This window comes from Malus sylvestris, chromosome 3, assembly GCF_916048215.2.
Source record: "Malus sylvestris chromosome 3, drMalSylv7.2, whole genome shotgun sequence".
NCBI lineage: Eukaryota > Viridiplantae > Streptophyta > Magnoliopsida > Rosales > Rosaceae > Malus > Malus sylvestris.
In genome coordinates, this window is record NC_062262.1 from 27,520,868 (window position 1) to 27,534,685 (window position 13,818).

Genomic DNA, 13,818 nt, shown 5'->3' on the forward strand with positions numbered 1-13,818 from the left:
GTTCAGCTCATTTGTGGTGAGCTCAAGCTTTTGACTTGGCTCGGTTCCTTTCATAGGGTTTAGGGTTCAACATTTCACAATGCATTATTTCGAGATAGTAAAATACCTTTTAGTCTTCAAATGTGTATCAAATCCCTAATTTTGTTCTAATTTGGAGTTTTTCATTCTAATTGATTTACTTGCTCTATGGTTGTGTTTCATTTTCTTGCTTGTGCATATTATTTATTGGATTTTAACATGGTTTTGATTTATCAATGTTGGTTGTTTTTGATAAAGAAAGGTGATTTCCATAGATGGTACAACATTATGACTTAACATATAAGTGTTTCGTTTAGTATATTGCGTTGTCCATTTGAGTTGAAGTTTAAACTGAATTGAAGCTGGGCATTAATTTTGATCTAATTTTTAGTTATGTCCTCTGACATTTGATTTTGATCTAATTTTGCCCCTGAAACTCAAATTTCGTCACATAACCTACTGAAACTCGATTTTTGTTCAATTTTGCCTAAATTATGTGTACTCCCTTAAGTATGCATCAAATTGATGACGTGGTAGAAAGAAAAGGATATTTTGGTAAAATAAACATTTATTTACTTGTTATTAAAAAATAAAAAAAATAAAAAATAAAAAAATAAAAAAAAAAGAAGGTAAAAGTAAAAGGCCAAAATCTGCTTCCCCATCTCCCATCACCACCTCGCACGTCAAAATTTTCTAGGGTTCTTTTTGTCGAGGATTTTTCTTGTATCTAAGGCAAACTGGAGTAAAAATCAAGTTTTAAGAGGTTAATTAGTGACGAAATTTGAATTTCAGATGGCAAAATAAGCGAAGTCAAAGTCGAATTATAGGGCATAGCTAATAATAAGCCTAATTATAACAACATCTGCTTTCAAGTATAAATTGTAGCCACAATCTTCGATATTTTATTCAGGGTCACAACATATTCGAATCAAAAGCTAGCTTCGAACTTCAATATCTATTACTTAATCATTAAACAATTGTTATGGACAGATTCTCCGATGCCTTTCTAAAACCATGCACTTGATCAGCTACACTGCGAAAAAATTCTGGGCCACGGTTGCTTTCTTCAGTTGAGGTGATCACAGTAAGCTTCTCCAGCACACGAGCATGGTTGACAAGATAGAACATCACATAGACTTCATTTGGCGTCCCCTTGAAGCCCTTGATCTCAACTTTCCTCAAAGTTTGAGTTATGCACTTGAAAATTATTGCACTCCGAGTCCACAAACACTCGAACTTATCCCCCAATGGAGGTTCATATTCCTGAAGGGATGGATGCAACAAACATAAGAATTGCACAGTATTAATTAGTGTTATGCAGTTAATTAAAAGGACTAGTTACTAATTAATCAATGAGTACTCACATCACATATTCTGCGTGAGCGGTCTATGTCGATTGTAAGAGTCTCCAAACGAGGACAACTATTAAAGAAAAACCGGATGCCATATTGTTCATAATTATGCATGGCAGTCCTTAAGGTCAAATGTGTAACATTCAACCTAGGTACCATACCAAGTGGTTCCTCTCCCATAGGAATAACCTGCAAAATCGACAAATTAACCATGAAACCAACCTTTAGTTAATTAGGAGAGAAACATACTCAATTAGTTAGGGAAGAATTTCAGGGGTTGAAAAAATGATTTTATACTTATAACTCATAATCTTATTGCGGGACACTCTTTTCTCCTTTGCAAATCCCGCCAAAAAAAAAAAAATTTGAAGCCCACATAATGCAAAGATAATTTGTTTAATGTGACAGGTAGATAATGAACACTATATAGTTTTTTCCTATTTAGGGTTTAGGGTTATATCACCCACATATTATACAGATGTGAAATTAATAAGTTGAAGAGGGGAATTAAGTACCTGAAGCATGTAGGTGCAAACGGTCAAAGCCGTAGTAGGGCAAATTTGATTGAGTGATTGATAGAGAGAATCTCCCAGTGACTCATCACATTCGGACTCAAGCCCAAAATCAAGGTCTGCCTCCTCCAATCCAGTTCCGTTCACAAAAAATACACCAACAGTGCCAGAATACTTCAAGTATTTGAGATTTGGAGCCTCGATTTCAAAGTACGGATTCAGAAAATGGCATTTTTCAACAACCAAAGTTGACAACTTCAAGTCCTTCCCACAAACATCAAGGCCGTCCATGTTCCAGCAACTCTTCACGCTCAAACTCTCGAGACACCCACAGTTGGCCAGCAAAGCCTTGAGAGTAGAAACTTTGAGTTCGATCCAACGCAGCGAAATACTTTTCAGCAACCCAAAATTCTTGAATCTTAAAACGTCGAATTTGCAAGAAAAGAGCGTCATGGATTCAAGAACTTGATGGTTGTAAAAAGACAGAGGCAAATCAAACATTGGATGTGGCGGGCCATCGAGGTCGTTTTCATCCCATGTGGGGTCGGAGAAATCAAGCTTCAGGTGTTTTACGTTGCGCTCGACAGAAAATGTGATGCATTTTTCCACCAATTCTTGGGAGTCTCCAGGCGAAGAAAATGTGAGGGAAAGTTTGTCCATGATGGGACTTTTGTTGTTTGCAATAAATTGTTGGACGAAATCGGTGAAGATTTGTGGTTGGAGTTTGACATCTCCGTTAGAATCACGATTGGCGAAGTAAAGGTGGTTGAAGTCGAGGTTTCGGGTTGATTTCCATTGGTTGCGCCATTGCTTCGACAAGGAGGAGGTTTTTGCCGCTTCTTTGAAGGGCAAGGAGGAGAGTATGTGTGAGAGGAGGGGATGAGGGAGGTTTGAGAGGCGGTCCATGGTTGTGTTTTTGTTTATTAGGGTGGCGGGATTGAACTGAAAGAAGTTGAAGGGACTGGGATGACTTAATAGGAGATGATATGATTGTTTGAGGCACCGTTTCGGGGTTTGGCGAAAAGTTGTGTGCCTCTTTGATGTTGAGAGACGACCGGGAGATGGGGTGTAATAGAGAGACACTACGTTTTATGGAGTTGGGTTCAAAAGGGTATTTGTTGTGTGGGTGAATTGTATGTTGAACAAGAACAAGGTAATATGGATCAAAAATAGGAAAAGTGAAACGATAAAAGAAACTAATCCGAGTTTATATGACAAGTTTTTTTTTGTTTATTTATTCCCAGTTACGATTGTTATAAAAATAATGCTGTGTAGTTACTTGAATCTGAAAAGTTAACGAATTTAACAGTCTTTCACGCTAAAATAATAAGCTAAGTACGTGAAACTCATCACACATAAGTCTGTCTCAAGTATGCTTATTTTTTTATTAGACTAAACTGTCTTGCGCCAAAATAATAAGATAAACACGTGAAATTTATCATGCATAAGCCTATATATCACATGCTTGCATCAATGAAATAGGGTTTGTGATTTTTTATTAATTTTAATTCTAGCAATAATAGGAGAGGGATATTCAAATTTGGGACATCTGTTGCAAGAGAATGTTTTTATCCAATTGTGCTACAAAGTTCTTATGATTGTGCATTTTAGCAGCCTTGTAGCCTTACTTTCCTCCCACAATGCAAGTGAAAAGAACAAGACCCATAGTTTGGTCGTGGAATTACCTAAATAGAGTACTTCTTTCCCGCTCAGAGCAATTAGAAAAAACCAACCTCTCTAATAAACTATTCCCCTCCCTTGAAACTATAAAGTAGTTAATCTAAATATTACAATTCTTCAACAAAACATCTAAAATTAATCATGAGGTTCTTCATAACCAAATGTAAATATCATCTGAATAAAGTGCAAGGCAAGCCAGACGATGAGCCACTTTATTGGCAACATTTTTTAGTGTAGCAAGAAGGCAATTTCCTTGTAGTGGTAAAATGAACCTCAGTGATCTAAGCTAACATCAACTTGGCATCCACTAATGCTGGCTCAGTCATAAATTGGTCCTATTAGATTATGAAGAGCTGAAATGATTTGAAGTAAATCGCTTTCAAAAAGAAGATTATTTATTTATTTTTAATCTAAGTACGATATTCATTGAAGATTGAGAACACGTACAAACTAAGGATAGGGTGCTTACATTAGGCCTTAACAAAAACTTTGTCAGGGCTTTCAACCCGATCAAAGGAAAAAAGTGTGTTCCGCACCAAATTAACTACTAGAACTATCCTTTAATAATAAATCATAAATTACATCAGGAGGTTTTTCAAACTAAGAAACTGGGTGATCAACAGTTAGACTAAACCTTGCAAGGCGATGAGCCACCTTATTCGTCTCTCTTCGACCACATGTGATTTTCCATTGCTTGAAATCTTCCAGGAGCCGCCTTTCATCGAACATATGTCTGTAGTGACCACTGTACGCTGCACCTGCATTTTGAACTATAGAAACCACCAGTAATGCATTCCCTTCCACCTGGACCTGCTCCGTGACCCATCTGCCCAATTGCGGCAGCTGCCTCTGCATGTAATGCTGATTTGATATCATCCTCCCTGCTCACCTATGGCACCAGAAAACCTCCCTTCGAGTCCCTCACGACCAACCCAAAACCTCCAATTGACTTCTTCTCATCCCAAGCTGCATCAAAAGTGCATTTTATCCATCCAGAAGCCGAAGGCTGCCATTTATATGTTCTTGTCGATGAGTTTGGCGGTTCCACAACATTCCATTTTTTAAATTCCGCTAGCCACGTTTGTGCTTTGATTTGGGTATCCGAAGGAGACACATCAACACCATTCCAAAGAAACTTATTACGTACCTTCCAAATACTCCAAACAAGGACAAATAGCAGCTCAAAACTATCCGTAGACATATTTTGCGCCATATACTCCAACCAACTTCGAAAGCCCTCCTTAATTCGATGAAACGAACGGATTCCTAAAGGACTTCCAAACCACACCCCAGCCGCTCTAGGACACATTAGTAAAACATGCACACATTAGTAAAGCATGCTCCATTGTCTCAGCATCTTTATCACAAAAACCACAAGTAACCTCCGTAAGTACTCGTCGATTCTTCAAATTCACTTTGGAAGGCAAATATACCCACGCCATAGACATATCTTCACTTTCCCCGAAATTTTAGCTCGCCACAATGCTTTCCAAAAGAACTTAGTGTTGGCATTAAGCACCTAACGCATAGGCTCATCACCACCCATTCCTTGGCATGATCTTGCTACAAAGTACGCACTCTTAGTTGTAAATAAACCTTTAGGTTCTTTTGCCCAAATCATAGAATCTGCTGGGCAAAACAAACTCAAGGGAATGATCAAAATCAAATCCGCTTCCTCCTTCAAGAACCAATTGCAAACCAAATTGGAATTCGAATGAATCCCATCATCCTCCACCATTAATGATCTAACCGTAAGCTCTGGATGCACCCCCAACAGTCTTGGGCTAAGAACTTTATAAAAATGCTCCCGTGGCAGCCAACTATCCCCCCAAATATGAATTCGTAAACAGTCCCCCACCCTCCATTTCGCACCTCGGCAAATAATTGCCCGAGATGCCACCACACTGCGCCAACAATACGAGGAATTAGGCTTAACTAAAGCCTGTAAGAACTCAGTGGTAGGATGGTAACGAGCTTTGAACATTCTTGCAACAAGAGAATTAGGTTGTTGTAGTAATCTCCACCCTTGCTTTGTAAGCAAAGCAAGATTGAACGCATATAAATCCTTAAACCCCAAGCCACTTTCACTTTTTGGTTTACACAACCGTTGCCATTTTACCCAATGTATTCTCCGTCTTCCTGCTTCTTTTCCCCATCAAAACTGCGCCACCATTCGATTTAGCTCATCACAAAAGGATTTTGGCAACAAGAACGTCTACATTGTATATAGTGGCACAACCTGGGCAACCGCTTTTATCAAAATCTCTTTCCCCGTACTACTCAACAAGGATCCACGCCAACCATTGAACTTTTTCCACAAACGGTCTTTAATAAAAGTAAATGTATCTTTCTTAGACCTACCAATGAACACCGATAAGCCAAGATACCAATCGTGGTACTCCACCCGCTCTATCCCTAAACAATCAGCCAACAATTGAGCATCAATCTCCGTGAGATTCTGACTAAACGCAACACAACTCTTGGAAAGATTGACCGCTTATTCGGAAGCCCATTCATAAGTACGTAATAATTCCTTTACCTGCAAACACTCTTGCAGAGAACTCCTGGAAAAAATAAAGCTATCATCCGCAAAAAGTAAATGATGGACACTTGGTGCCCCATTACAAACCTGCACCCCCTGAATCCGGCCTTGGGCTTCCCATGAATCAAATAAGGCTGATAATCCCTCCACACATAAGACAAATAAGAATGGTGACGGCGAGTCGCCTTGACGAATTCCCTGTTTTGAATAAACAAGTCCCACCAGTTCCTCATTCAGTTTGAATGAATAAGAAACTGTAGACACACACATCATTATCCAGTGTATCCATTCCTCCGCAAAACCCAACATTTTCATGATTTACTCCAAGAAACTCCATTCAATACGATCATAAGCCTTACTGATGTCTAACTTCAATGCCATCACCCCATTCCACCCATTATTCTTCCGATGCATATAATGTACAATTTCCGAGGCAACCAAACAATTATCAGAAATTAGCCTTCCGGTATAAATGCACCTTGCGAAGGTTAAATAATTTCCGAAAGAAAAACCTTCAGTCGGTTAGTAAGAACTTTGGAGCAAATCTTATAAATCACATTACAAAGACTAATCGGCCTAAGCTAAGTCATTGTGGTTGGATCAATTTTCTTTGGAATCAAGGGGACATGGGTATAATTGATTTTCCTAAGCATATGATCCAATGACAGAATATGCCTTACCCCATCATACACATCTTGGCCAACAGTGTCCCAATACTTCTGATAAAAACCCGATGACATACCATCAGGCCCTGACGCTTTAGTCGAATGCATTTGAAACAACGCCTCTATAATTTCATCATTTGAAACCGGCCGAATAAGCTCTTGGTTGCTGAGACCTTAGGGGTCACCGCCCGCATGATTTCCGCCACATCCATCTCGCCCTGGGAGTCGAACAATTTGGAGAAAAAAAAGAAGATTATTATACTCCTTGATTTTATTTTATTTGAAATTCCTTCTTTTGTTATCACTATAATTATTTTTTTTTCTGAAGAAAAAAAAGTTTAAAAATATAGAAATTCTATTGTCACATGGGACCAAAAAAAGTTTAGGGCTTGGGCTTGCACAGTCTCATACTCTCCCATTCACTTCCGATCCGCCACCGCCTTCTGGTTTAAACTTAATCGTATTCATATTCCTTCCACACTTTACAATCCAGAGCTTTATGCTACCAATTTGCAGCGACAACCACATCGTCGACGAAGCTTCAACCTCGCCATTGCCGCTCTACTCTCTCTCAGGTTAGTAGATTTTTTCCCTTTTCCTTTTCTTCAGTAAAACCTCTGATACCAAAACCCTAGCGTTTCTTCTGGTTCAACGTCGGGAAATTCCAAAGCTTCGTTGCCCCAAATCGTATCTTTCCATTTCTGTATTCTGCATATTTGAACTTCTATCGTAAGCTTTTGCCGCTGCATCATAACATGCTCCAACGTGCACACCGACTGTTTGATGAATGTCTCTACTAAAAATTTCCAGTCTTGATCTTTTGTGTTTTTATAAACGTTTTGCTTTTGCGAGCTCTCTGTGTGTTATGCCTGCTGGGAAGTTCTTTTCTTATTTTGCCGTTACAGATGATTTCTGGGGTGGGCTTGTTATTTGAATTTTTCACCATTTGAAAATTGTGTGTAGAATATAATTAATGGTTGATTGTGTATTTATTTATTTAGCATTTCCATTAACAAATATTGGGTAATGAGGATATTGATGCATATTAGACCAGTACATGACCTCGAGCTTTTACAATTTTTTTGTTGTTGCTTTATCTGAATTTTTACTTTGTGTGTCAATTTTTCTTGGATAGGTGAAGAGGCTCATGCATTTGTGAATTGATTAATGGGGCGTAACGTTTCAAATCGTTCAGTATCTCCGGTTGGGTCTCCTCGTAGGAGGAGCCCATATAGGAAGAGTCCATCTCGAACAGAAAGATCACCTGCCCGACATAGGAGATCCAACAGGGGTAGTTCTCCACCAAGGGAGAAACATTCGAGTCACCCTAAGTCTCCGAAGCATGCAAGGTCCCCTTCTCCTCTTGCTCGCTCTCCTTCTCCCCGGACAAAACGGTTAAGAAGAGCTCAAGCTGGAAGAGAGGCTGAAAGAGTATCTGAAAGGAACAATGGGAAAGGACCTGATAAGGATTTACAGAAGGAAGGGGGTTCAGTGAGAGATGTTGGGAGCGATAGAAAGGAGAGACGATTGGGAAGAGATGATACTGATGGTAAATCTTTAACATCAAGACATGGTACTTCTCCATCAGATCGACAGCGCAGGAGTAGGCATAGATCCTCCTCACCTCAACCTGCTGGTGATACTAGAGGTGTGGAGAAAGTAATTGATAAAGACCGTGCAGGGAATCATGGCAGAGGGAGTGATAGAAGTATGCAAAGGGAAAAAGGTTCAGATAGGGAAACTGAGAGTGGCAAAGTGGAGAGAAAGTCAGGAAAAGACAGTGCTGATCACAGGTCTTCAAGATCAAGACATGGGCGGTCTACTTCTCCATTAGATCGGCACCACCAGAACAGACATAGTTCTCATTCACCTCAACATGCTGCCAATACCAGAATTCGTGATGAGGTGTCTGGTGATATCCACACCTTCAACTTCTCAAGCCCCCCTCCCCCATAATTTTATTCCGTCTTGAAGATTTTTACTTCTTAAATTTCATGTTTTTAGTTTACTTCTTAAATTTCACTGATGACTTTGGAAAGCATTTTTACATCATTATAGATTGGCAGAGATTATTTTGCATAGGTTTACTTTTCAGTAACTTACATTTCAATTTAAAACAGTTATGTTATTCTCTTTTTTTCACCCACCTATTCACTCATGCCAGTATGTTTTAAGACTTTTTTTAAATGAAGCAGAGCACAGAAAATTAGTCAGTAATCATTAATTATTTTAGTTTCACAAAATAATCATTATTTATTTTAGCATTCATTGTGCAATGATATCCTGTGATGCTTATAAGTGACTTCTCTTTCGGTTTGCATTGATTCTTATCTAAAGTATCTAACCAAAGGTAATGTCTTCAGGTGCCAAATTCAAGAGGAGCTGAGCAAGGGTGAGTTGATCTGTTAAAACTTTTCGTTTTCTGTTTATTGCACTTTGGTATTTTTAATCCTTCTATTTATTAGTTTTGGTGAATGAGAGGAGATAAAGGTGAATGAAGCAATATGTTCTTAATTAACAAGAGTAAACCTTCAAGATGTAGTAAAAGTAAGAAAACATGTCAATTTTTTTAATAATAAATAAGATATAGGTGGCAATGGAAGAAATATGAAGCCAATTTTTGTTAATTTAACAGAATAAACCTTCATGTATGTTAACTTTTTAGGCTAGATTCACTTGAACAGAGGTTCTACACTTTTGGACTTTGTTGATTCAAATTTTTTCAAAGTCTGAGTGCTCGCGTTTTAATGTCAATAACCCTGGGTGTAGATTTTGATGACTTTTGGTTGCTTTCTTGGGCAGGGATGATGAGAATGATGCAATAGCGATGATGAAGGCTGCAGAGGAGGCCTTGGAAGCAAAGCAAAAGGTAAGTAATGCATGGATAACATTCTTTCTTGATTCATAACTATCATCTACTTTTTGTTATTCATGCTGATATTTTCAGCTACCGGGTGCAAGCTGTGATAGATAACCTTGCTTCATTTATTTCCAAGTATCATTTTAGTGCATATTATTCTTTTTGCAGTTGTACTTACCTTTCGTTCCTTTTACTATATACAGCAAAAACCTTCTTTTGAGCTGTCTGGGAAGCTTGCTGCAGAAACCAATAGAGTCAATGGTGAGATCTCCATTTCTTTGGGGGTTGATACAGAAATTTGAACGTTTCTATCTTATGGTTTTGAAAATGCTTTTGTTGAAAATAGGAATAAACAGATCCACCAATTAGAAGTTTAGAACACATAAAGGGCTTATCAGAGTACAAGCAGATCACAATAGGAAACTAAATAACAACCAATCACTTAAATGGGGAAGCCATATGTCACAGTGAGAAACTGAATGGCTATCTCTTACATAACTAGGATGTTAAATATTCTTATTACTTATATCCTAAATTACAAATATTTGTCTTCTCTAAAAAATTTCGCATAGAAATTGTAGAGATTTTGCATTTCTATTTGTTTGCTATTATAACAAATAAAACGAAAATGATCTTTTTCATGTGGTTATTACTTTGTCAGGTGTAACACTATTATTCACCGAGCCTCCAGAAGCACGAAAACCTAACGTGAGATGGCGACTTTATGTTTTCAAGGGTGGTGAAGTTTTGAAAGGTAAATTATCAACTTGTTCTTGTGCCTTTTTTGCGACCTTCATGCGCTTCGTTAACAGTGACACACTTAGAGGTTGAATGACTAGTGATAATGAGGGAGCTGTTAAGTACTGATGGGTTTCTTCTGTATAAATGTAAAATGCTTCTAAAGACCTCGTGTCGTGTGATTAAAGTGCCTTTTTTTGTGTGGAGACAAAATACCTTATTTGAATTCAAGTTTCAAAAATAGTTAAACACCAAAGGTTGAAGAGCTACTGGCTGAAGATTCTCTGATTTTCTTAAGACCTGGGCTGCAAACCCACAATGAGGCATCAATCTTCATTTTTATATTTAAGTGACCATAGGCTTGTAGGGAGAACTAGTTCTATGTGAAGAAGGATAAGTGCTTGTGCTAAAGAGGAGGTAGGCCTTTTGTGTTCTTAAGATCCATATAGTAACTTCTATCACACACTTAACCTCTCCAGATAACATTGTTTTTTCAGACTAGCAGACTGTAGTAATTCTTTTCCTTTTCTCGTAATGGAAACATCTCCTTAAAAGTTCCAATCAGTGATTGGCTTGGGTGCAATGGAGTGAGTAATAAATATTGGACAGTTTAAGAAATATTTGACTGTTTAAGACTTTTCGTTCAAATATAATATATTGCAAGTTTTGCACACAAACAAATGGTTGTTGTACATTGTGGTGTTTACTACTACTGGAAATTTATTTTAGATTTTGAGGCATTTGCTCTAGTTTTCTTCCCAAAAGAGAAAAATATAAAACTATGTAATATAGTAATATACTGATAACTGTTTTTGTTGTTGCTTTAGGTTCTTATTGCACTTAGTTTAATTTTGTGTTTAAACTTTATTGACTTTGTATTACTGAGTAGACCAGTTAAGTTCCATTACTTAGGTGAGCATATTGTTGCGTAGTGGTTACCATTCCCAAGCTGGGCTGTTCCATTTTCTTTTCGTGATGACTTAGTTTTTGTGATTTTCCATATATATGATTTCCAGACCCCCTTTACATACATCGTCAAAGCTGTTACCTATTTGGGAGGGAAAGAAGGGTAGCAGACGTCCCTACAGATCACCCATCCTGCAGCAAGCAACATGCTGTTATACAATACCGGTAGATCTAGAATTTTGTAGTTCTATTTTTGCTATATAGATTCTTGGTTAGCAACTAGTATCTTATTCTATTTTTCTTGTCATACCAGGCAAGTTGAAAAGGAGCAACCTGATGGTATGTTATCAAAGGAAGTAAGGTAAGACAAAGTTACCTTGCGGTTAATTCCATTAATTTGAGAGTTCAAATCTCATATCTAACTTCTTGCGTGCACAACTGTAGGCCGTACTTGATGGACCTCGGAAGCACAAATAAAACTTTTCTTAATGCAAGTGGCTCATTAGATTTATTGGTTTTTGCATTTGTGTTGTGTAGAGTAAAGCTTGGTTTTACTGTATTTGCAGGAACTTGATTTTAACATTTGCTTTGCTGTTGCAGGAAAATGCAATCGAACCTCAACGATATTATGAACTTATGGAAAAGGATACAATCAGATTTGGTAATAGTAGGTACGTCACTAATCAATTATCTAACTTGAGCTTTGTGATGCTTAGATTGTTGTCCCCCTGAAAATACTCATCTTTTTTTTAATGCTTTCTTCCTTACCGATTACTGTAGTGATCTTGCAGGTATTAATTGAATTTGTTTGATTTAGAAGGTTACCATATTTGGATTACGTTGAAACAATAATTCTCATGTTCATGTAGTTTCTAGAACTAGAAGTGTAAGTAATTGGAATCAATTGAAGAATGACATACATGGAAACAAACTAAAGCTTTAGAAACCCTGGAACATATGAACAATCAAATATCACCCCTACATGTTTGTAACTGCAATCAGCACCAAGTGATTCATTTTTCTCGGTCGACTTTATTTTCAAGTTTGAAAGATGATTTCCTTGGTTAGGTTGGTTGATTGGGAAAACTTCTGTATATCTCTTCAAATTTGGTCATCCTTTCTGATGATTTGTAGTCAATTCTGTACTGCTGCTAATATTTATGTCGCATATTTTGACACCGTCCTCATAATTTGGTTTTTTGCAGCCGGGAGTATGTTCTGCTGCACGAAAACTCAATGGATTGATGGGTACAATTTGGCGGCGCACCTACCTTTCTAGCATGTGGAATGTGTAATGTACGGACCTCTTTTAGTTTTGGCAAATCAGAATGTTAGTTACGAATACCATCAAAGTTTTCTGAATGTTATTTAAGGATGTTACTAGATAGAATGCGTGGTATGTTGCCTCAGTCTTAGACCTGGTTTGGGAGTGAGGTGCTTAAAAAAAAAAGCACCCATGAAAAAAAGCTGTGAGGGTTTTAGGTGTTTGGTAAACTGAAAAAAAAAAGTTTATTTTGGAAGCTGTTGTGAGAATAAGCTAAAATCAAAGGAAAAAGCTGAAGCTGCTATTTGCAACTTTGGAAAACTGGCTTTTTTTCAAAGCACACGGAGCTACAGTGCTCTTTTAATGAAAAGACCTATTATCAGACTGGTTTTTTTCTTTCCAAAAGCACTTTTACAAAAAAAAGTTTACCAAACACTCTGCTGATTTATTTCACAGTCGCTTATTCTCACAGCACAGCCGTTTATTCTCACAGCAGCTTTTTTTCAAAGCACAGCAATACCAAACCAGCCCTAACGGGGATCGAAGTACAAATTGCTTTTTTCATTTATCGATTACAAGTGCAAAGTGGAAATTTGTTTGAAGACCGTAACCATTGTGGCCGGAAATAGCGCGAAAATCACTTTATCTTTTGTAGTAATGCCGATATGAGAGGCATATGCATTTCTAATTTTCTATGGTTGGTACTTGGTAGTATGTGGATAAGACCAAATGGATGCTCCCCTCTTATTATTTTTGGTTAAATTTCCCAATATATACTTGAAACTAATCCAAAGTAACCTTTTTTATTGTTTATCAAGACATAAATTTCATTCTTTGTATTTGGTCTCAATAAGCTAATAAATCTCACAGCCTAAAGGCATATTTGTCGGTTTGCCCTCGAACTTGGTAGCACTCACCTACTAACCACAACTGCCGTTTCCACCGTTCGCCTATAAAAGGCACTAAAGGCCAAAGCAAACTGGAAAAAAAATGAAACGCAGAAAAAGCAGCAGAGAACCAACAAAAAGGAAGAGAGGAGTACGGAGGGGTTCACGGCAGAAGGAAAAAAGGGAAAGCAAGGAAGACACGGCAAAGGGAGCAAAAGTTCTAGGTATAAATTTATTGTTTATAATTTGTTCTTCGTCTTGGTGTTGGTTCAGCTTTTTGCAGAGGAAAAGAAAGAAGACTTGGCTCTTTTTATTTTCACCAAAGCAAAGAAAAAGGTGAAAGTCCACCATCGCAGCCATCAGAAGCAAAGCACGGCTACTGCAGCAATCACTA

At 37.8% G+C, this 13,818-nt stretch overlaps 2 protein-coding genes across 2 annotated transcripts; one reads left to right on the forward strand and one right to left on the reverse strand.

The window, feature by feature from the left end:
• Positions 1-987: 987 nt before the first annotated feature.
• Positions 988-2,788, reverse strand: LOC126617123 (F-box protein At3g62230-like). Its single transcript, XM_050285175.1, has 3 exons — positions 1,886-2,788; positions 1,383-1,559; positions 988-1,281 (listed from the first exon to the last, which is right to left on the reverse strand). The coding sequence occupies exons 1-3, from the start codon at positions 2,786-2,788 to the stop codon at positions 988-990; spliced, it is 1,374 nt and encodes a 457-aa protein (XP_050141132.1).
• A 4,243-nt stretch (positions 2,789-7,031) lies between these two features.
• Positions 7,032-13,324, forward strand: LOC126614245 (FHA domain-containing protein DDL-like). The gene is made up of 11 exons (XM_050281826.1): positions 7,032-7,344; positions 7,905-8,674; positions 9,133-9,161; positions 9,572-9,638; positions 9,833-9,890; positions 10,291-10,383; positions 11,384-11,498; positions 11,587-11,634; positions 11,718-11,763; positions 11,874-11,944; positions 12,479-13,324. Exons 2-11 carry the CDS (start codon positions 7,937-7,939, stop codon positions 12,516-12,518), a joined length of 1,305 nt encoding a protein of 434 aa, XP_050137783.1. The 5' UTR covers positions 7,032-7,344; positions 7,905-7,936; the 3' UTR covers positions 12,519-13,324.
• Positions 13,325-13,818: the final 494 nt, after the last annotated feature.

Excerpts from the sequence above, each read along its gene's own strand:
- LOC126614245 (XM_050281826.1), top strand. The coding sequence starts at position 7,937 with ATGGGGCGTAACGTTTCAAATCGTTCAGTATCTCCGGTTGGGTCTCCT. Across the intron at positions 9,639-9,832 it reads CCTTGGAAGCAAAGCAAAAG|CAAAAACCTTCTTTTGAGCT; the intron begins GTAAGTAATGCA and ends TACTATATACAG. Across the intron at positions 9,891-10,290 it reads AGAAACCAATAGAGTCAATG|GTGTAACACTATTATTCACC; the intron begins GTGAGATCTCCA and ends TTACTTTGTCAG.
- LOC126617123 (XM_050285175.1), bottom strand. The coding sequence starts at position 2,788 with ATGGACCGCCTCTCAAACCTCCCTCATCCCCTCCTCTCACACATACTC. Across the intron at positions 1,560-1,885 it reads TTTGCACCTACATGCTTCAG|GTTATTCCTATGGGAGAGGA; the intron begins GTACTTAATTCC and ends TCGATTTTGCAG. Across the intron at positions 1,282-1,382 it reads GCTCACGCAGAATATGTGAT|GAATATGAACCTCCATTGGG; the intron begins GTGAGTACTCAT and ends CCATCCCTTCAG.